The 21,029-nt window shown below is 48.1% G+C and overlaps 1 protein-coding gene across 2 annotated transcripts in view; it reads right to left on the bottom strand.

Annotated features, from left to right (window-relative positions):
• The window catches only part of Plpp3 (phospholipid phosphatase 3), a 76,432-nt gene that overhangs the window by 2,946 nt on the left and 52,457 nt on the right, over window positions 1–21,029 (bottom strand). For both annotated transcript variants that reach the window (XM_055628896.1, XM_055628897.1), the window contains exon 5: window positions 11,781–11,957. In XM_055628896.1, coding sequence (XP_055484871.1) covers window positions 11,781–11,957 — 177 coding nt within the window. The remainder of the gene's footprint in view (window positions 1–11,780; window positions 11,958–21,029) is intronic.

Genomic DNA, 21,029 nt, shown 5'->3' with positions numbered 1-21,029 from the left:
CACACACACACACACACACACACACACACACACACACACACACACACTTCTGTGTTCTCAGCTTTCTGAGCTGAAACCATTTTCGCATTGCCTGACTGCTTAGGATGAAAATAAAAGTTTTTAGTTAGAATTCACCAAACTAAGTCTCCAGCAGCCAAGCCTTGGCTACTATTTGGTCAGGCCTTGGACTATTTGCTGAACTGATTTCCACAATGCTCATTCTGCAGTGGCAAAGAAATCACTAAAGAGCTATAAAAATCCTAAGAGGCAGATGCTGTGGCTAAAAGATAAATGTGCAAGAGTCCTGCTAGCCTGCCAAATCCTTTGTACCATTTAACTTTGCACGTACATTACCAACTCACCAATTTTAATTGTTTTTTGTTTTTGTTTTGTGCATGTGCGAGAGAGAGAAAGAGACAGAGGGAGAGCAAGAGAGCCAGGCTGTTTCTATGCTACTAGAAGAAAATGAAGTATTAGCCCCAAAATGTAACCCCTTAAATAAATTTACAGCTTGAGTGTCATTGAACGAACCAAGGGAAAAAAAACTAACTCTTCACTCCTTTCCTTTTTCAAGCTGTGGTACAAAAAGTGTCAGTTAGACAGAACCAAACTGGGGTGTGTGAGGCTTGGTATAAAAACCGCCTGGTTACCACCTGCTGGAGGCTTGAGGCCCGGGGATCCTCGCACGTGTGGGAAGGAGATTGCAAGTGCCTCTGGTAGACGCTAACATACATGTTCAATACCTAGACTTTTTTCATCTCTTTCCTGCCTCAAGCCCTCCCCACTCTTTTCCATATCTCATGCTGCCCTAGAATGATGTCGTCACCCAGCAGGTGCAGGGACAACAGCTAATTCTCTACCTGAAAATTGGGCCCCTTTCACCTCAGCTTTGTCTTCAGTCACTGGCTTTCACCTCCACTGCTAAGTATTCTTGAAGCCCCGACCTTCACCTGGATCCCTTCCTGTATTTCCAACCGCTGTGGGCAAATACGGAAGAGAACAGCTCCTCAGTCCCACAAACACTCATCTCCCAGTCTCATTTGATGGGCTCATGTCCACTACACATTAGGATTTCTGTTTCCTGAGTGGTTTCAAGAAGACCGGCGCTGTCTGAAACAGAGATGAGGAAGATGTGTCATCCTTTAATGTTCTGGGCTGGAGCATGGCTACTGGACCTAGACTAAAGCTCGTGCTCTCGTGTCTGCAGAGATTTGCTTCCTGAGGTTACCCCAGCTCCTTGCATTACCCACAGTCCTTTGTCTGTGTATACACCAGGTACTCCATATGTGTTGTTGAATTTGTCAAATGCTTTCCACTTTCCAGGAGGTTAGCACTGTGGCTAAACACTGTGGGACGTGAGGGTAGGGGGCACGTACTCAAATGCCACATGCCCACAGCCAAGCGACACTGTGAAAACTTGATGCAGAGCCAGCAGCACCCTGTCTACAGCTATACTTTGCTTTCGGCATGGCTTGAGGTTACACAAACACTGTTTGGAAATCAGGAAACATGATCTTGTCAAGACTCAAACAGGGTTCAGTCTTCCTGACGCTTGAACAGCAGAACCCAGAAAGAACCATTAAAAGTGAAAAGGCCTTGGCTTGGAGCAGTTCCATTTCCTACTGAAGATGATTCCCCACCCAGAAAGGGAAGCCAGAAAGAGGCCCAGCTTGGGAAGGCTCTGCTCAGAGCTGTGACTGAACCACAAGAAAAACCCACTTCCAACTGACAGCCCTCCTCCACAGAGAAGCTCTTCTCTGCTTCCTGAAAGAATGAATGAGAAAGTCTCCACAAGGGAGAAAAATGAGACCCCCACCAAATAGCCAGGCGCTAAAGAAGAGGTCTAGATTACACTGCTCAGACACTGGCCTTCAATTTCATTCTGATTCTTGGAATTTTTATTAACTACCAATTTTGAGAGAAAAGAATGAACGCAATCAACAAACACTTATTAAACTCCTAGTGTGTATTAAGCCCCAGAACATAAAAAGCAATGTACATAAGACAGAGTTCTTGACTCTGCAGGACCTCAGAGATCAAAGTGGGAGAGAGCCAGGTAAACAGGCAACCATGTAATACTGTGCTTTTTTTTTTTTTTCTTTTTTAACTATACTTTATTTATTTAGTGTCCCCGTGTGTATGTGCATACTACAGCCTGTGTGTTGAGGCCAAAGGACTTCTTGCAGGAATGATTCTCTCCTACTGGGTGGGTCCCAGGTATCAAACTCACCTAGTCAGACCAGGTGGCAGGTGCCTCTATCAGCTGAGGATCTCACTGGCTCCAATAATGCTGTTTTAAGGACCATAACAGAAGGAAGCCCAGAGTTGAGAATGGGCCTTAGAAGGCTGGCCCCAAGGAAGGATATTTGAGCTTGGAAGTTCAGTAGGGCTAGGGCAGAGACATCAGTGAGGCTGGAGGGAAGAGGGCCTGATCTTCGGGCAGATTGAGACATCTTTTGAAATCATTGTGAAGTAAAACATCGCCCTGGAAGAACAGGCATCTGAACTGGAGAAGGAGCCAACGTGCAGAGCGACTGAATGTGGGATTGCAATGCCGAGGAGAGGCAGTGAAGACAGTAAGGAGATGGCTTCTGAGACGACAAAGATTGGATTCCAGCTGACAGAGCTGTGGGAGTGGACTGCAGGGCAAGCATGGTTTCCTCTAGTTCTGCTTCAGCTCCGTAGACCTTAGCACTGGTTATCACAAGAACTCTTATAATCGGGATGATTCTGTTGGGCTGCTTTCTTCATAGGAACATCTAATTCTTCATCCTAATATGAGGGAGCCTAATATCTTGGCTCCCTGACATATTGTCTTGGGGAAGTGATTCTGACCCACTGCTGAGTTCCAATGTTTGGCCATTCTGTGATCGGATGCTCGGGCGGAAGATGATCTGCTTAAGCAAACACCCTGGACAATGTCACTCTTCCCCCGGCAGCAAGACTACACACAAACAAGGAGGCTCTAGGAACCCCACTCACATGATGACGAGATAAGCAGCTCACAGTTGTGAGGCCTGCTGAAATGCCTGCTCACTGGACTGCTCTCCTGCCACTGCCTCTCCGTCTCCTACTCCCTATCCAACCACAGAGGTAAAAAGCTTTGCTCTTTAAAGTAAATGGAACTGCTTTTCAAATCCAAGCCCTTCCCTTACCTAACTCAGGCGGTTACAGGGTACAAATGTGGAATAGTGCCAGATCTCCCGCCAGGAAGAAACTAATAAGTGGCAGGCGCCATCACCGGCTAGTGTATTTGATGCCTACTTATATGAAAATTACTTATTCTCTTTGTTCCCTAAGTGGAAAGAACTAAAAAAAGACAGGTAGGCACAGTGGTGATGTGTGTCTCTAATCCTAACACTCAGAAGACTGAGGCAGGGGGATCAAGTTTAAAGCCAGCTTCTGCTATGTTTGTAAATAAAACAATGACTCAAACATACATACATACCTATATATATGCATACATACAAACACACACACAAAGCATGCACATGTGAGGCAGATAAAGACTCAAGCTGGTTACAGAGCTGAGTAGAGCGTCCCAGAAGACAGATAGGATCTACTTGCAAAGGGCTAGGAGGAGTGAGTCAGCATCCTGGCAAAAGTCTGTTTTTGATGTCTCATCACAAATCTTCACCTGCTGTGGAGATGCCAGCCATCCCTAGGGCACACAGCCCCATCCTGCTGGGATGTTGCCCAGCACGAGATCATTGAGACCCATGCAGACCAGAAACCAGAAGTCAGTCATCAGCCCAGCTTCTGCTTCCACTGCGGTGGGTGGCTGAGTCAGCAAACCCTGCAAAGGCATCTGGCTGGGAGCACGCGGTGACAGCAAAGCCGACTTGCTAGGGTTCCAGCTCCTGAGACTATGTAGTGAGCTCCTTGAAGATAGGAATCACACCCATACACCCTGGGACTTTTAGGAGCCCCCACCAAGTCTCCATACCCTCATGGGACGGATAACATAACAGCAAGAGAATTTTAGTGTCTCAGATGCAGAGGAAAACAAGAGTTGTCTGTCTGGTCTGGTATCTCGACAAGTGCAGTCCCTTAACCCACTTGTTTCACAGTCAACTGGGAGAGAGCAGACGTCTGCGCATCTTCTGGGTGTGGCCTGGAATGTGCACTTTACCAAACACTGTGGAGATCTGTGGTAGAGACTAAAGCTAAGAGAACAGCGGTGGACAGTATGGGAAGGGAATGGAGGGGCTTAGACCCTCCACCTGCCAGCCCCCTGCTCACTGCCTCACAGCTCGCATCCTTGTCAACGGCTCCCTCATCTGCATGCTGCGAACCACCGCAGCCTCACCCACCAAAGCTGCCCTCGTCTTCCATTTGTTTCTCATACTGCACTGCTAATAACCTTCCATTTTGCTGGTATGACACAGGCTTTGATGTGTGATCCTTTAAGTGCTGTATCATGCTTCTCTTTCTAGACTCTGAGCTACCCTGGGGCAAGGATTGTGTTGAGTCATCAGAGCCCAGAAGCTACAGCCCTCGACAGAAGCTGGCCACCTCCTTAAGTGAGTACAGATACTGGGACTGCCTCTTTTCTTACAAAGGCAGAAGTGTGCCTTTGGCCTGGGGATTTCCTTTCAGGTCGCTAGTATACCACACAGAACAGCCTCTCAGATTGAGTAGAAAACCTTCTGTGGAGAAGAAAGCCCTGGGAACTGACTCACCCTCTTGGCCTAGTAAGCACTGTCTAAGGAAAAATTATCTTTGGCAGCCTCGTCTTTTGACTACAGGGGAGTTACTCAATTGTAGTCATTGCCTTTTGACCTCAATAAGAGGCTTTCAGTGGCTGCTGGCACCATGACTTTGGTGAGCGCTACCCTGGTGAAACTGAGGGAGAACGTGATGGGAGTAGAGAGAATGCCATGCTGAGTGTCACACGGCAGGGCACTTACAACCATGTTTCTCTTCCTGCACCAGTGACCAAGGTTTTGTCACACAGGAGTGCAACAGTCCAGAATTGAATGAGGATGTTTTCTGATCACCCACTTGCCTTGTTTACCCATCCCCAGGACTGGAGAGATGCTTCAGCAGTTAGGAGCGCTTGCTGTTTTTCTGAGGACCCGGGTTCAATGCTCAGCACCCACAACTGTGTCCTTCAGTTCCAGGGAGATCTGACACCCTCTTTTGGCCTCTAAGAGCACCAGATCCCATACAGTACACAATGGACATGCAGGCAAAATACTCATACACATAAAACAAAATTCATAACTGAAGAAAAAAAAAAGAGCACCTGCTGTTCTTGCAGAGGACTGGCGTTTGGTTCTCAGCGCCCATACTGGTGGCTCACAACTGTCTGTAACGCCAGCTCCAGGGAGAACCAACAGCTCTCTGTCACCAGCATCCTCATGATTGTCCCCTCCCATTCCCCACATACTCTTTGCTAAAAATATCTATACGTATCTATCTATCTATCTATCTATCTATCTATCTATCTATCTATCTATCTATCTATGTATATCCCACCTTCGCAGCATTGCTAAAAGCCTTGAACAGGCTAAGAAATGTGAAATCACCTGGCAGCTATGATGAGCCATTCACACTCTGATCCAGTTCCTATGATTATGGATCAAGAACATGGAGGAAATTAGTCCCACAGAAAGAATTAAGAGGGTTTGAGAACTGGGACCCTCTGAAGAAGAACAGGGCTCTGTGTTGCTGAGAAGCCTCCTAGGCAGGTACCCTAGGAGGTAGGAATCTGTAAGGGGGATGGACCCAGAGGGGTTGAGGGAGGGGATGAAGCAGGAATCTGTAAGGGGGATGGACCCAGAGGGGTTGGTCGGCAGTGGATGCTGGATCTAACAGGAGCCAGGGCACCCCTGGATTACAGAGAACTGACAAAGGCAGGGGCCACCCTTCCCACAAAGGCCCTGGTTTTGAAAGCGAAAGGAAGCAGGGTGATGGTCACCAAGCTCAGGTCTTCTTGTATCCCATAAGTTTCCATGGTCTGCAACTCCAGGCTCAGAAGCCACACTGTCTCATTCATCTCCTTGCCTTAGAGTTCTGCATAGAGTTCTCTTCTGCATAGAGCTCTCATCCTTACCTGCTCACAGGAAATGCCCACTGATCTTTCAGGAGTCACCTCCTCCCGGAGTTCTTTCTAGTGCTCACACACCCTCGAGTGTTAACTGTTCTAACCTTTGAAATCCTGGTTGGTCCACAATAGTGGGTGCCATGCCGACACCTGTGCCTGACTACTGTATTGGCTCATTTCTAAGTCTGTTCCCACCGCATCACTGCCGAGACATTCCTAGTAAGTCCCAGGGACAGTTAGTGAATCATGATTAGCATTTTAAAAGATAAAACAGAAAATGTTCGTTATGACCTACCAACAGGCCAACTACCAAGCAGCAAGGCACAGCTGCCTCTCCTGGGTTTCTTCCTCATCACCCACCTCATCCCTCTCAGCAAAGGAGCAAAGAAAGGAGATTCTTAATGTACTTTGCAAACTGTGGAGTGCTGTGAAGATACTGTTATCAGCACCCAGGGAGGCAGAGGCAGGCAGACCTCTGTGAGTTTGAGGTCAGCCTGGTCTACAAAGAGAGTCCAGGACAGCCAGGGCTACCCAGAGAAATGCACTCTCAAAAAACCAAAACCAAAATAACAACCAAAAAATCATCTCCTGAAGGCTCAAATTGATTTATCCTTTGGCTTCCTTCCTCTGCCACATCCACATTTCTGCCTACCGGACAGTGGGGGACTGGTAGCAAGGGGTCTTTGGGCACTATGGTCAGATTTCTGCGGGGCAGTGAGACATTAGCTCCAGGGATGTGGGTATCATTTCTTCCATTCCTCCGGACTCAGGCAACGCTGGAATACATCCAGAGGGAACAGGGAGGAATCTCCTACTAGAGGAGGAATAATTCTAAACTTTCCAGGTGTAGAGAGCATGCTTCATACTGTGGTCGGTTCTAGCCCCTGAAACAAAACAGGGGACCTGGGATTGGTTCTGACTCTGTGTGTGCTGGGCTCTCTGCACTGAGCTTCCTCTCACAAGGCTGTCATGGCTTGGCTCTTCCTCACGTGAGCTTTCTTGCCCCTCACTCTTCCCAAGGTCACTGCTGGGAGGAATGGGGGTGGGGGTGGGGGCAGAGACAAAGAATGGCCTGCCCTTCCCTGCATCCTGGAGGAAGATAGCAGGCACAAAAGAGCGATCGCTAGTGGGGGCCACACCCCCAGGAAGAGAAAACCAGGAAAGACTGCTGTGTGTTTATAAAACTTGGGAGCAGCTGCTTCCTCTCCTGAACCCACAGCCATGGCTGACTAGCCCTCCTCTGACCCCTCCCAGTGCCCCCCTAATTTACCATCTGTTGGAGGGTCAGTAAGGAGGTGACCAGATAATGCAAGTTTTCACCAGACAGGAAATGAACCGATGTCCGCCCTCCATTCCACTGCCTGGTTGAATCCAGGTATAGGGTTTGAGTCTTTGGTAGGGGGAGCTGCAGAGCTGTGCAGGTAAGAAGAGCAGGGCTCAGTGTAGCAGCGTTTGACTGGGTTTGTCCGTTTGTCTGGGAATGCCTCCATTTCTGTGCTCTGGGTGTGTCTGAGCTGTTGCCTTCTGCCTTGTTCCTCCATCCCCATCCGGCAAAGGTATGCCTTGGTGTGCTGTCCTATCTGATTGAGTTTGGTCCAGCATCTATGCTGAGTCCCGGGCACTGTGTAGACTGTGTTACATCAGGTCCCATAGTCTTTGCTTTCTGGAAGGCATTCAGTTAGGGAGCAAACTAAACCCACTTTCCTTGGGCATGCTGCTTTAATCTACACAAACCTGTTCACTATGACAAAACCAACCTCCACAGACTTGGATGAAAGTGCTGACTATCAGCCTTGCTGCCCGAGGCTTTGCAGGGGCTGAACCATGATTAGAGCATCACACAGAACCACTGAGGTGCTTAATGGTGATTCCCAAATTTAGGGCATGGCTGGGGAGATTGCTCCATCTGAAAGCACAGGCCCAACTCAGTTACACAGGTAACATCCCCCAGAATCATCTCTGGAAAGAGATGGAAGAGCTGCAAGACCTCCGAAGAACTTAGGCTCAGGGGAAATCCCACCTAAGGCCACAGCTGATTTATCATTCATGATTTCCCCAACACTGATCAAGCCACCGATAAACATCAGTTACCACACAAGAACCCAGAATAACCACAAGATTAAGCTGTGGATTCTGCTATTAAGGCTCTGGCAATCTAGTTGAAAAGACAGACGCATGAGCAGGTAACTGACAGAAGAGGACAAAGCCATTTGCAAAACTTGGGAGGGGGACACTAAAAGAAAGCTGGGCAGTTCTTCCTTCAGGGACTAGGGGAGGTGTGGCAGGGTGAGCTAAACACTGGTCCCTCCAATGTACCCAGAACCCACTCTCCAGACCTGTAACGATAACTACCTCACACCTGACGAGAAACAGACTTTGCTGATGAGATTAAGGTAAGCCTGTGGGAATGGACACATGACCCTGGGTTATCAATGTAATCAAAAGCCTGGGGAGGTTCAGGCAGAGGAAGAGGCCACACACCAGGGAACACAGGTAGCTATAAAAGGCAAGGAAAACTGACTCTCCCTATGGCCTCTCCAGGGAACACAGCCTTTCCACACCTTGATTATAGTCTAGTGAGACTCACTTTTGATTCCTAACTCCCAGGACCTTAAGAAAACATCTGTGCTGTAGATAAGGGATTACTTGTTATAGCAGCTACTGGTGACTCAAACATGAGGTTTCACCAGAGATGAAGTGGACTGTGCCCTATCAAAAGGAGCTGGACGATATCTAGGGTAAAGGCTCGGGGTTATAAAAGAAAAAGTGTGACATGCTCACAGGTGAGGGAGTGCTGGGTCAGTGCACATCAGGTCTTAGGATTGTTGGCTTTATGTCAGTCAGCTCTGGCTTCTCTACTTTTTCTCTGTGCGCCTTAATCCTTTTTGATTCCTCTGTTCTCATCTTAAATGAAAGCAGTTTCCACAAACAGCGAGCATGCCACAGTCATCAGCAAACCCACACATACCTGCTTGGGCAGCCAAAGGCTTTAGAGGCTTGGAAGCAGAGGTTTTCTGGCAGGGGGCAGAATGGATTCTGAGCATCTTGGCACCCTGTGGCTTATGTAAGTGTTATGTGCTGTATCTCTCTGGAACCCTCTCACCCAGGAAGACATTTCTGTATGTCAAGAATCTTGACTGCCTTGTGGCACACACCTTTAATCCCAACACTCAGGAGACAGGGGCAGGTAGATCTCCATGAGTTTGAAGCCAAGTTGCAGGCCAGCCAGAATTACATGGTAGGATCCTGTCTCAAAATAATAATAATAAAATACAAAAACAACAAGCAAACAAATAAAAATATATGCCACATTCATAAGAAAGAAGAGCACTTGTTTTCTCCAGGATTCTCTGATCTTAAGGGACACCTCTATCATATGGTATAAGGGAGCAGAGGGCAGAGACTACAGCCTAGAATAAATGCCCTTCACCACCCTGGCGGGCCCCGGGCCTGGATACCCAGTGTCCCTTCGAGACACCCCTTTGAGCGCCAGCATCTCTGACTCAGTGCAGCGGCTGGAGGTTCGTGTCTGTCCTTTCTTGTAATCAACACCAGGACCACACAACCTGGCATCTCTCAGTGGGAAAGGACACACTGGCTTCCTTTCTCCCTGCTGAGTAGTCCCAAACTCTCACACTGAGCAGCCAGCCACAGCTTCCAGAGAATTCTCTGCTCTGGCCTGTCAGACAGTTTAAGCAAAACAAATCACTCAGTAAGTGCTGTGCTTCCAAGCTTGTGGGACCAGGAGCTCCTGGCTACGTACCAGGTGGAGTTAGGTATCTAAAGAAAAATGGCTAATGATAACAGGTCCCTGCCACCCCATGTTGACAGGTAAGGGATTTGTTACGTCTTCCCAAACTGGCTATTTACTTGGTGAAGAGAAACTTCCAGACTCAACTTCCAGACTCCGGATCAGCCCAAGGCTTGGGAAGGCCCCTACAACACCCTTAAATGACACTCTCTAAACAGCTGTCTACCCAATTTCTGCCTGGGGTAGATCTGGCTTGGCCTGGTGTCTGGTGCCCTTCCCCCGGTGGCCAAGCACAGAGGACATGGCTGTGAGTCATTCTCAGAGCAGCTTCTTTGGCCTTGGGTGACCTAAGACATCTCTCCAAGTTGCCTCATCTGTGCGGTGGCCCCATGTGCCTAAAAGGAGTCACAGGGCAAAGTACCCAAAGAGGTGCCAACAAACAGTAGGCGCTTCACAGTCTCCGGGTTCGAATTCTCAGCCCAAGGTACAGACAATAAGAGCCAAACAGGATAACGGCAAACTCCCAGATTTCCTACTGGAGACCAAGCCTTCATCCTCCCGAATTCTGTCTTAATTGCTCGCAGCCAGCACTCTGGAGTTGTAGTATAAAAAGAGAGGAAGGCTAGGAATGATCCCCCACACCTTTTAATTTTTGTAATTGGGGGTAAGGGAGACTCCAATTAGGGCAGTGGCGCCCACGCAAGAAGGCCAGCAGCAGGCCCCATGGGCTGCCCTCCTGCTGAGAGCAAAGCTCAGAAGGGTGCAGGCAACAAAGAGTTACCTTGAGTGGGAACACCCACCCCCATGCTGTCATCACATATTAAAGGACCAGGCACCAGGAGACAAGCTAGAGGGTGACAGCTGCTCTGGGTAACAATTGGCTCTCCTAATTTGCTTTCTCTTCTGGAGAGAAAGGCACACACACACACACACACACACACACACACACACACACACAGAGAGAGAGAGAGAGAGAGAGAGAGAGAGAGAGAGAGAGTATGTGTATCCTGAAGAAGAGAGAGTGAGTGTGTTTGTCCATAAGGACAGTAGTCTAGCTAGGAATCAAACACCTAAGCTGGTAGGTAGGTCAGGTCCTTCTTTTGTCATAGTGTCCACCTTGAGCACCTTCAAACGGGTCTCTGTGTTGCTGACCAACTGTGTCCAACCTTTGCAGACCTGCTGAGCCCCCGTCCCTGTGTTTACTGTAGTCCTACATTGCCCTCAGGACTACAGGATGGGGGTGAGCACCTTGAAGAAGGGCTCAAGAAGGCTTAATACCAAAGCTTGTGCACACTCATCAACTGGAATACAAGAGGCAGAAAGATGGAGGCTCATACATGTGGAAAGCCTGAATTCCCCTTCACTGAGAATCAGAAAGAAACACATACAAAAGCAATCCATGTGTTTGGGGATAGGGGGGGTCATCCAACTTGTGGCCCACCCCAAGTTCAGTCTCTACGGAGCTTCGATGACATGCAAGGTCCTTAGTCAGGGAAGAGCTTCTCCTTCAGCAAAGCTTCATTTCTCCAGTCAACATAGACCAAGGTCCCTGGAGATCACAGACGGGTGGAGGGACTTCCCAAGAAGCAGAGAACAGCCCCTGACTAACCAGTGTCCACCAAAGCAGTGCATGCACAAGCAGGCTGTGTCAGGAGACTACCATTCTGCCAGTCACTCACGTGTGCTTGTGCAACTTTCTACTGTCTACTGTTCTCATATACAGAAGAAGCTGGACAAGATCTAAGCTGTCTTCTAATTGTAGCCTTCTACAAGCCAAAACCCTGTGCTCATGGAGAAGAGGATTCACAGACCCTGTCAAACGATTCTCATCTACTGATGGGGTCCTGGAGCCCAAGGCTCTTGGGACATTAAGAAGAGAATAGAAATGAAGACTCCACAGCTTTAGTCACTGAGCTGGAAACATTTAATAAGCGTCAGTTCAGACCTCTGTATGCATGCTAAGGACAAAGAGCTACTTACTATGCAGCAGGCCACCAGAGCTCCTTGGGCAAATCCTGCCAGGACATCACTGGGGTGGTGTTTGTAGTCAGAAACACGTGAAAGTCCCGTGTAGAAGGCCATCATGAGCAAAGTGAACTGCAGGAGGGGCCGGAGCAGGCGGGCCCCTCTCCAGGTGAATCGGGCCTGTAGGTATAGCTGAAGGAAAGAGAAAAAGAGGCTAAATGACTTCTCATTCACAGACGCTAGAACACTGGACCAGCATGCTCTACATTTTTGCTAAATGGAACCATCTAGACTTGATGCAGCATCCTGTGGATAGAGTACAGCACTTAACGTGATACCTCCCAGGATCTTTAGTTTTTATAGTATAAAAATTTTGAGTTTATTTTATAGGGATAAGCTAAAGAGACTGGAGTAAGATAGTACCTATGAATGTTTTTTTTACTCTAAACACACAGTAAGTATTTAATCGATGTAATTTTCCTCTTATCTTATGTATCTACACTACTTAGAGAACATTAACAAGGCCTACAAAGGCTTTGTTTCTGGACTGATAGTTTACTTAACGCATTTGTGAGTTTTCTCAGGGATTACAGCTGCATCGTCCCTAGGGACCAGCAATTCACTGCCACAGCAATGAAATACCAATGAGGCATTGAGTGTGTTGCTCTGACACACCCAGCAAGGGGATGTTTCTGGTTTGAAAGAAAGCAACTCTATCCAAGAGAAGTTTCCAAGTCACCAGTAGGAACCTGGACTTTGAATTATCGAAGGAGGAAACATAATTCAGCCAGACAATAACAGAGAACTTTAAAGGGGAGGTTGACAGAGACTGCCCTGGTTATGTAGAATAACCTGAAGAAAAATGGAAGAAAAAGACAAGGGGGGCAAAAAACCACTCCAAACACCACCTCTGGCCCAAGGAAAGTTGAAATGACGTCAACTGGGTATTGTCCCCTTTGGAGTTATCTTGCTAGAGTTTCCGCTTTAACCTCAGGGCACAACCTACTTCCCAGGTTCCTGTGGGAACTTGGGAAATGAGAGGGAAGAAGGAAGAGGAACAAGGGGAACTTCCGACTACAAATCAAAGCAGGGGAGAGGCCAGGAGAAGGGAAGAGCAGAGGGAGGGGCTGACACGAGGAAGACTTGGGGCAAAGGCCAGACCTCCCTTCCAGAGACAATGGGGCACTTTCCTTTTGGGAGTCAGGAAGGAGTATGCCAAGAGCCAGGAGGCCAGGCTGAAGGGATAGAGAATGGAAGATCCCAGAGGCACTTTGGGCTGTGCAGAAGCTGTACCTGGGACAGAATCCTCAACTACTTAAGAAATACAAAGCCACCCACAGAAATACAGCAGGTGGCTCTACCATCATTTGGACACAATGAGTGTAATATTAGGAGTAAGGGACATACGGACGGACACTTTGAATGGACAGCTAGAATCTTCATGTATAAGAACAACGAAATGTATAAATTCAATTAAGAGTGTGATAAACATTCTAGACCACCTGGAGGATAAAACTAGAAATTTCATTCTCAAGGGGAAATCCCAAAGAACAGAATCATAGACCGGTAGGTACTGATGACAGGTGCTAAGGACAAAGAAATGGGAAGTAAGTATTCCAATGTGTCTTACAGCTAGCATAAGGCAGAGGGCGGCTAGGGTCATTGCCAAGGGCTAAGGATGTGGGCTTGAACCATCAAGACGGAAGACTCTCTGATGGGAGATATGGGGGAATGGTGAGAGCTGTGAGGGCAGTCCTTCCACAATCCAGCATAGCTGAAGACGGGGTTTAAGGTGGCAGAAGGCCTTGGGGGTCAAGCCAGTGAACCTGCTCTGTTCTGGGCAGCCCAACGTCTCTCAAACTGTATTCCAGGGAACGACAAGGGTCTGACAACATTGGTGAATGCTCTGTACTAAACCCTTGACTATAAAATTATCAAAGGCTTTGAGTCCTTCAGAGTAAAAGCTGCACTTAGCCTGAAATTGCTTATTTTAAAGAATACCTATCTACTGGAAGAAAAACACTGGAAACTATAGAATCTGGTTTTCATCAAGGCACCAGGTTTGAGTAAAAAGATTCTAGATGCTTCGTAAGGAGACTAGGCAGAGCTGAGTTCCCATAGGCAGTGTAACTGTCATCGTGGCTACTCAGGCTTTAGGCTACTTCCTTCTTTATGCTGCAATATTCTAATATCACGACCCAAAGGACCCTTCCTTTAGCCCAGCATGGTGCCTATGATCCAAGCAGAAAGCCCAGGCAAGCGGATTGGTGAGTTTCAGAGCTGCCTGGACTACATAATGTCTCACTACGGAAGTGGTGAGACTCCCATATTATGTTGGTCTCTCTGCAACCAAAAACAAGTTCAAGGAAGAAGGGACATTCTAGGTGTCCACTGAGGTTTCTCTTCCTCCAGCTACTCTTGGAGGTGGACAGGAGAGGGGTGGGTAACGGAAAGAGCGCAGGCTTTAATCAGAAAGCCCTCAGGGAGCCTCAGTTTCCTCTCAGATGGGGAGTGATAACTTATCCACTGTCTTCGAAGCTGTGGTTGGTGGGCTGCACAGATAGAGGACATTGCACACTGTACAAACTCAGAGTTTATTCTTTAAGTACTTTTCTTTAAGCAGGTCTAAGATCTCTCAGCCTCCTTCACTGAAAAAGCTGCAGACCTCGGAGAGCACTTTTGCAGAAAGAATCTCACCCTTCCCTTGCTTGCTGCCTGCAGACTTAGGTCACAGGCGTTGGAAACCAGGGTGGGGCAGAGGAAGGGTGGGCTTCCCAACCGGACAAGGCTACATCTCCCCTGCCACTGACTCAGAGGCTTCGGGCTGGGGCTCCAGAGAAGAAGGAAAAATAAAAAAATTCATACAGGAGCGGAACTTGGGGAGGAGACAGGCATCAGAATAGCTCCAGGAAGGGAATGCTTGTGAATGAGACCCAAGTATGGGCCATGGGAAAAAAATTCCTCACGCAGACTGGGAATGACAGGCAGCAGATGTAAGCAACAGCCAGCATTGCTTTCACATCCATCAGGAATCAGAACACCACAGAGCAATAAGCCTCATGGTCAGGAATGGCCCCGCTGTCCACGATGGAGACACCCCTTTGCCTTGACATATGAGTTAGTCGATAACTGTGACAATCTTTCCAAAACCAATAAATTACCAAAGAAAGACCTTGTGCAGTGACCTTTGACCCAATGCCTGCCTTTGATCAGCAGTTAGTCAGGCAGTGGCAAGTAGGCTCTGTACGATCCCACACACTTTGTCCGATGCCACCGCTAAATGGATGAGATGCTCCTGGTGCCTAGCCCAGTTCACAAGAGCCAACTCAGGACTGGGTCGGGCCTCAAGAGGTTCTCTGGAGCCTAGGGGCAGTATCTCTGGGGGCTCTGCTCATTCCCAGTTCATGGTACATTAAAGAGGACATTAAACCCCACTGACCGTAGGGTTGCTATGCATGCCTCTGACCCTGAACCAAAACAGACTCTCCAAAACAGTATCAGAGAGAGCCTGCCGGAGCTTCCACAAGGTCTTCAGCACTCAAAGTAATAATAATAATAATAATAATAATAATAATAACAACAACAACAACAACAACAACAACAACAATAATAAATTGTTACTTAGGAAAGGAATGATGAGAGCTGGACAAAAACAGTTACTTCGATCACATCCAATCTGCTCCTGACATCCAATCCTGCTTTTGTTTGTTTCGCTATGTGAAGGACTCCGGCCTGGAGAATTGGTACTCAGAAACCACTGGCTAAGCACTATTGGGGCACTGTGCAAGAGCCGAGTTCTGCAGTGAGAACAGCCAGATTTCACATGCGGGCCCCTGCTGAGTCACTCTGCCTACCTCCCCGCCCCCGAGACAGGGTTTCTCGGTGTAGCCTTGGCTGTCCTGGACTCACTTTGTAAGCAGCCTGGCCTGGAACTCACAGCGATCCACCTGCCTCTGCCTCCCTGAGTGCTGGGATTAACAGGTGTGCGCCACCCTGCCAGGCTTTACTCTGCTTTTCTTGAAATGTGCTCAGTTTTTAAAAAATGCTGCAAGGGTGTATTGTGCTCAAAAGCTGGAAAGATACCTACCAGTGAGTTCTGTTGTTAAAAAATGGTGGTTCTCTCTCTGCACTCCCCCCCACCCCCCGCTTTTCTATCTCCCTCTGCAAGGTGACTTCTCCATTCCTTTGGAACTGGCGAACCCACCCAAGAGCTGCCCCAATAAACCTGCCTTTACCATACTTTAATTCGGCTTGAACTGGCTCATTTCTTCGGCAGCGAAAACCTATCAAAAATAACAGTAATAACAGTAGCCCTGCGCCTTAACAATTTTCCTTGCTGGTGCTAAGATTGGGCTTTCATTGCTGAAACAGAACTGCTGGTTGGGGATGTGAGGAGGGTTACGTTAAGAGGGGCCTGTGTGCCTACCCTCCCCGACGGAATGCGTATGGAGCCTTGGCATCCACATCATACTCCATAAATGGAACTCTGTCCCTGGTCCTAGCTTCAAAACTGGGATCCTATAGAAATGGAATCCCAACAAGACCCCCCCTCCTTATACTGAGTTCCAGCCTGCTGCCGTCTACCTGCCCTGCGTGCGCCATGCTCTTAGGCTCTCTAATTCTTGCTAAGTCACTGGTGGTGCACGCTGTGATTTGCATAGTGGAGAAACAGGTTTGTACAGTCCTCCCCCTTCTTTTCCATTGCTCTCGGGACAGGTGGGCCAGGAGTGAAGAGGTAGCTTTTGTCCTCCGATGGGTCCTGGGCTCTTTCCGGGAGGCAGGATAGGTCAGCCACACCCAAAGAGTGAGAAATTTTATCTCCAGTCTCCTCCTCGGCTCCCCCACCCCACCCTGGCCCTGGCTCCTGCGCCTGGCAGAAGGCCACATGATGTAAGCCAGTTTCCCTCCGTAGAGTGATTTAACTGCTTTGAAGACAAAAGAATTTTTTTTACTTGACACTTTCTTCCTTTCCAGAAAAATCAAATCTCCTTTTCCATCACTATCAAGGGAAGGAAAAGAAAAGACCATTCTGCCAAGGACTGAGTTAGACACTGAGCTAGATGCTTAACCACCTTCGACCGCCACAAACATCACGATAGGTGCATCTCAGGTTGCCCATGGCACAGATGAAGAGATGGAGGCAGAAGAGGCCATGATGCTCAAGGCAACAGGGAACTCTGAATTAACCGGAAAAATTGCCTTTCTGAGACTATGATGTAACTCAAGAGCCAATGGTCTCTGCAGGAAATTACTGCTTTACACCAAGTATTGCTTTTCTGAACTTATCTCTTCAGTCTCCAGAGAAAAGAAGCTATCCCAAGGAGTGATGCCGTTGTCATCTAGGAAAAGCTCCAGGATATTCAGAGCTTCGGGCTCCTCTACTGTACCTGTTTCACGTGCTTATAAACACCCACATCTCAGTGGCAGACACACAGCCTATAAAAGCGAGTGGAAGGAAAAAGAAAAAATGCCAGGGCTCAGGAGGCAGAGGCACCCAGATCTCTGTGAGATCAAGGCCAGCCTGGTCCATAAAGCAAGTCTACAGCAAGGGCTACACAGTGAAACCCTGTCTCGAAAAACCAAGAGTGAAAGGCACTGGCTTGGGAGTCTCTGAGGGGACTTAATCAGTAGAGCCAAGAGCCCTTTCCTCTGTGCTCCATCCGCTCCCAACCAGGAAGCATCTCTGACTCTTTATGCCTTTATGGTTTTCTCCACAAAACTACAAGCATTTTTGGTGTTTCCAGGTGCTCGCATAGATTCTGTCTCACAAGTGCTCACAAATGGGTGGATGGATGGGCAGAAGGAATGAAGCGGAAAAGAAAAACATCTGGCACAGTGGTTTGTGCCCCTCATCCCTTAGAAACACCAATCATGTTCTGATGAGAGGTTGGAACATGTTCTCCCAGGATCTGTGGGAATGCCTCATGGGCACCCCAGACCCTATGCTCTGGGATTTCAAACACTGAACAAAACCTCAATGACTAACAGCCACAGCCTGGAGAACGTGGCCATCAGAGGTCAGCCACTTCCCTGTTTCCTTGGTACCCAGCAAATCCTGTGACATATAAACAGTTCTCATGAGGCAACACAGAACAAGCCAATGGCTAGGTAGAGGGTTTAGCAAAGAAGCCTTGTCCCTAGACCACACGGGCTCTTATTAATCTACAAGCCCAGAAGTAGGATGCACTGCAATGGAACACATCATTGAACTCTGACTGTCAAATGACCGAGAGTCACCCAACACTCATTCAGTCAACAAAAATTCAAAAACCTCACAGCACACTTGCTAAGGATGTGAAGGTGGGTAGGAAGGGCTGGATGACCAGGCCTGGAAGGCCTGGATGTAACGGTGGATGATGTTATCTATTTTAAACAGGGCTTCTCTGGGAATGAGGCCTGAAAAGGAGAAGGGGCAAGGTGCTATCTTCCAGGGAGGAGCCCAGATCTGAACCTTCTACCACCTAACGTGCACCGTAGAAGGGAGCGCTGGGGGGTGGTCCTGATGCTGGAGGTCAGTGGTCAGCTATTGGGTGTGCTCCTGTTTCCTCGCTGCAGGACTGAGTGGACCACCTGACACTCGGGAGGCAGACGGCGCAGCGTGTGTGTGCGCCTCTCCGCAACGTGGGCTCCTCCGGCTCCTCCCGTTTTCACAGGACCAACCCCACAGGAAGCCCCCCCTGGCTCTGTCACCATCTGCCGAATAACCCAGCCCTCCTGAACAAGGTGCCATGCTGTCCTCACGCTCTTCCCGAGCCTCCGTCTAAACTGTGTAGCCAAGCCTTACCAAACTCCATCTCCCCACTCCTATCACGGCACTAAGGTGCAAAACAGTCTCTCGCTAAATGTGTGCCAAATGCTGAAGGGGCGTGGCCCAGGTCTGATGCCTCTCAGGAGCCATAGAGGGTATCAAAGGATCTCATACCACAGCGGCACCAGATGCGCTATGTAAGTTGGTGTCTGCCCTGGTGTTGGAGGTAAGGGGCCAATCTAGATGTGGTCCTTGGGATATAGGCCCAGGCCTAGAGGTAGGAAGCGTGGCACATGCTTCTCTGGGCTGTTGTTTTGTTTTGTTTGTTTTATTAGAATCTCCACCAATCTCTAACAGACCTTAACCTCCTTAACCTCTCCCCTAAGCTTTTATGCCCAGAGATAATTTGGGGTTTGGGCCACGGCTTTTCCAAGCCACCCATTTTGCAAATCCAAACCCAAGCTGGAGCGCCCTTCAAAGCTATGGAAGCCGCTGCTGATGGCTGAAGCTGACAGACCTGGGATGGGGATGCCTGGTGTTCCTAGTCAGCCCCTCTCTTTGAATACCACAGTTACATGGGCAGAAGTTTGGCACTCGTGACTTTCCCCCCACCCCTTTTTCTCATCACATAGAAGACTTTAAAAGTCTTTAAAATAGAAACTTGTAGACTGAGTGGTAAATAGCACCAACTCCCACTTCTTTCTCTTTCTTTCTTTCTTTCTTTCTTTCTTTCTTTCTTTCTTTCTTTCTTTCTCTCTCTCTCTCTTTCTTTCTTTCTTTTTTTTTTTTTTTGACAGAAAGGGCCAGATCAGAAAAGTGCCAATCACTCTATAAGATGTGACAGTCTGTTTTACAGACTAGTACACAGAGTCTGTGAGCATCTCACCCATAGTTCACAACTAGTAAGGGGCAAGCCTGAGCTGGGTCTGCATCTATCTGATTCTAGGGGCAGAAGCAGACAAGTGCCGTCCTCAGCTGGTCCACATATGATTCTCCTCAGGGCTTCAGGGAAGCTGAGGATCACAGTCTATTAGTGCTGAGTATATAGGGATAGGCCAGGATCCATGCCCAACTCCAGAACTTCCTGAAGTCCAACATAAAAGCACCCGGGAGGGCCGAAGGGCTTGTCTGACTGATTGTGAGTTTTCCACCCTCTCTCAAGAAAAGAAAGCTTTGCATGTGGAACACTGGAAGGCAGGGATTGTGTGAAATATCACCCAAGACCAAGTTCTGGAAAAGAGCACTGCTCTCATTTTTCAGCCTTTTGCTTCTCGGGCTGCTTTAAGGCAGAGAACCTTGGAGGGGGGAAAAGGGCTACATGTACGGGGTCTTCAAGGATTGAACCCTGAATGTGTACATTTTTGCACACGTTCCTAAGATCCTATAGTGTGTATGTAATCAGAGGTGGGGTGTGTGAGCATGTGTGTGTGTGTGTGTGTGTGTGTGTTTGTGTGTGTGTGTGTGTGTGTGTGAGAGAGAGAGAGAGAGAGAGAGAGAGAGAGAGAGAGAGAATATAGATAAGGGTTTAGCATCAATCTCTTTCTCCCTCTCCTCCCTTTCTCTCCTTTTCAGTCTCCCTCCTTCCTTCCTTTAGAAATATGAAGGCACTACAATTTCCCCCTTCCTCAGAGAGATGCAAGTAAATTTTCAGTGACAGTGTGCTCCTCGCTCAGCCATCCTTTGTACAGACTCCCTTCTGTGACCGCAGCTAGGGAGGGGCGATGGAGTGGAGTGAGCCAGGCCTGGGCGGCGTGTGGAACCACCTCAGCTATTAAAGCAGATGTGGTTTCTTCTCCTTCAGGTGGGAGTGAAATCAGGTCAAGAGTGCACATGCCTCATACTTTTTTTTTTTTTTCTGAAAAGGTTTGTTTTCTGTTTTTACGGCCAACACAATGAGAAGAGGCCACAGTGCCCCTTGGGGAAGACCACCTTTCAAGTGCCTTGTCTGTGTTTTACTGGCTGTGCAATGTCATTAACTTCTCAGATTTAAGTCTGTCTCCACAAACAAGATAATCAAAGCCAAGCCCATAAGCTACAAAAGAAGCAAATGTTTTGTTGTGGGCTCTAGACACAGTGCTTGGCCCACAAACCTGCACCCCAAACATGTCAGCACACACCTTCTGAGCAGCTGCAAAGGACATCCCGCCCAGCATTGGCTTCAAAAGAATTCAGTATTTTTCTCTTGGAATAAAATGAAGGAACATAGGGGGCAAATGAACACATACAACTCTCCCAAGCACTTTTTCAAAATACTGAAATTACATTTGTGAAATTGCTTCCAGCCCTGGTAAAATACACACATGGAACAGAAACCTAAATATCTGCTAAATTATCCTTTCTGAGAGCAAAACAAAAACAATCAAGTGAAGAATGGAGGGGAATGCTGTTCACGAATAAATAGGGCCCAGGTCGAATATTTTTATAGGTTGGGGTTTACCTTTTAGCAGTGCACCCTGGGTAATGGGAAGCCAGAGGCCCCTGAACTTGGACGGGAGAAGGGAAAAAGCAAAACAAAA

Source organism: Psammomys obesus, unplaced genomic scaffold (assembly GCF_907164565.1).
Source record: "Psammomys obesus unplaced genomic scaffold, mPsaObe1.curated_primary_1811, whole genome shotgun sequence".
Classification (NCBI taxonomy): domain Eukaryota; kingdom Metazoa; phylum Chordata; class Mammalia; order Rodentia; family Muridae; genus Psammomys; species Psammomys obesus.
This window is presented reverse-complemented; position numbering and strand designations above follow the sequence as displayed.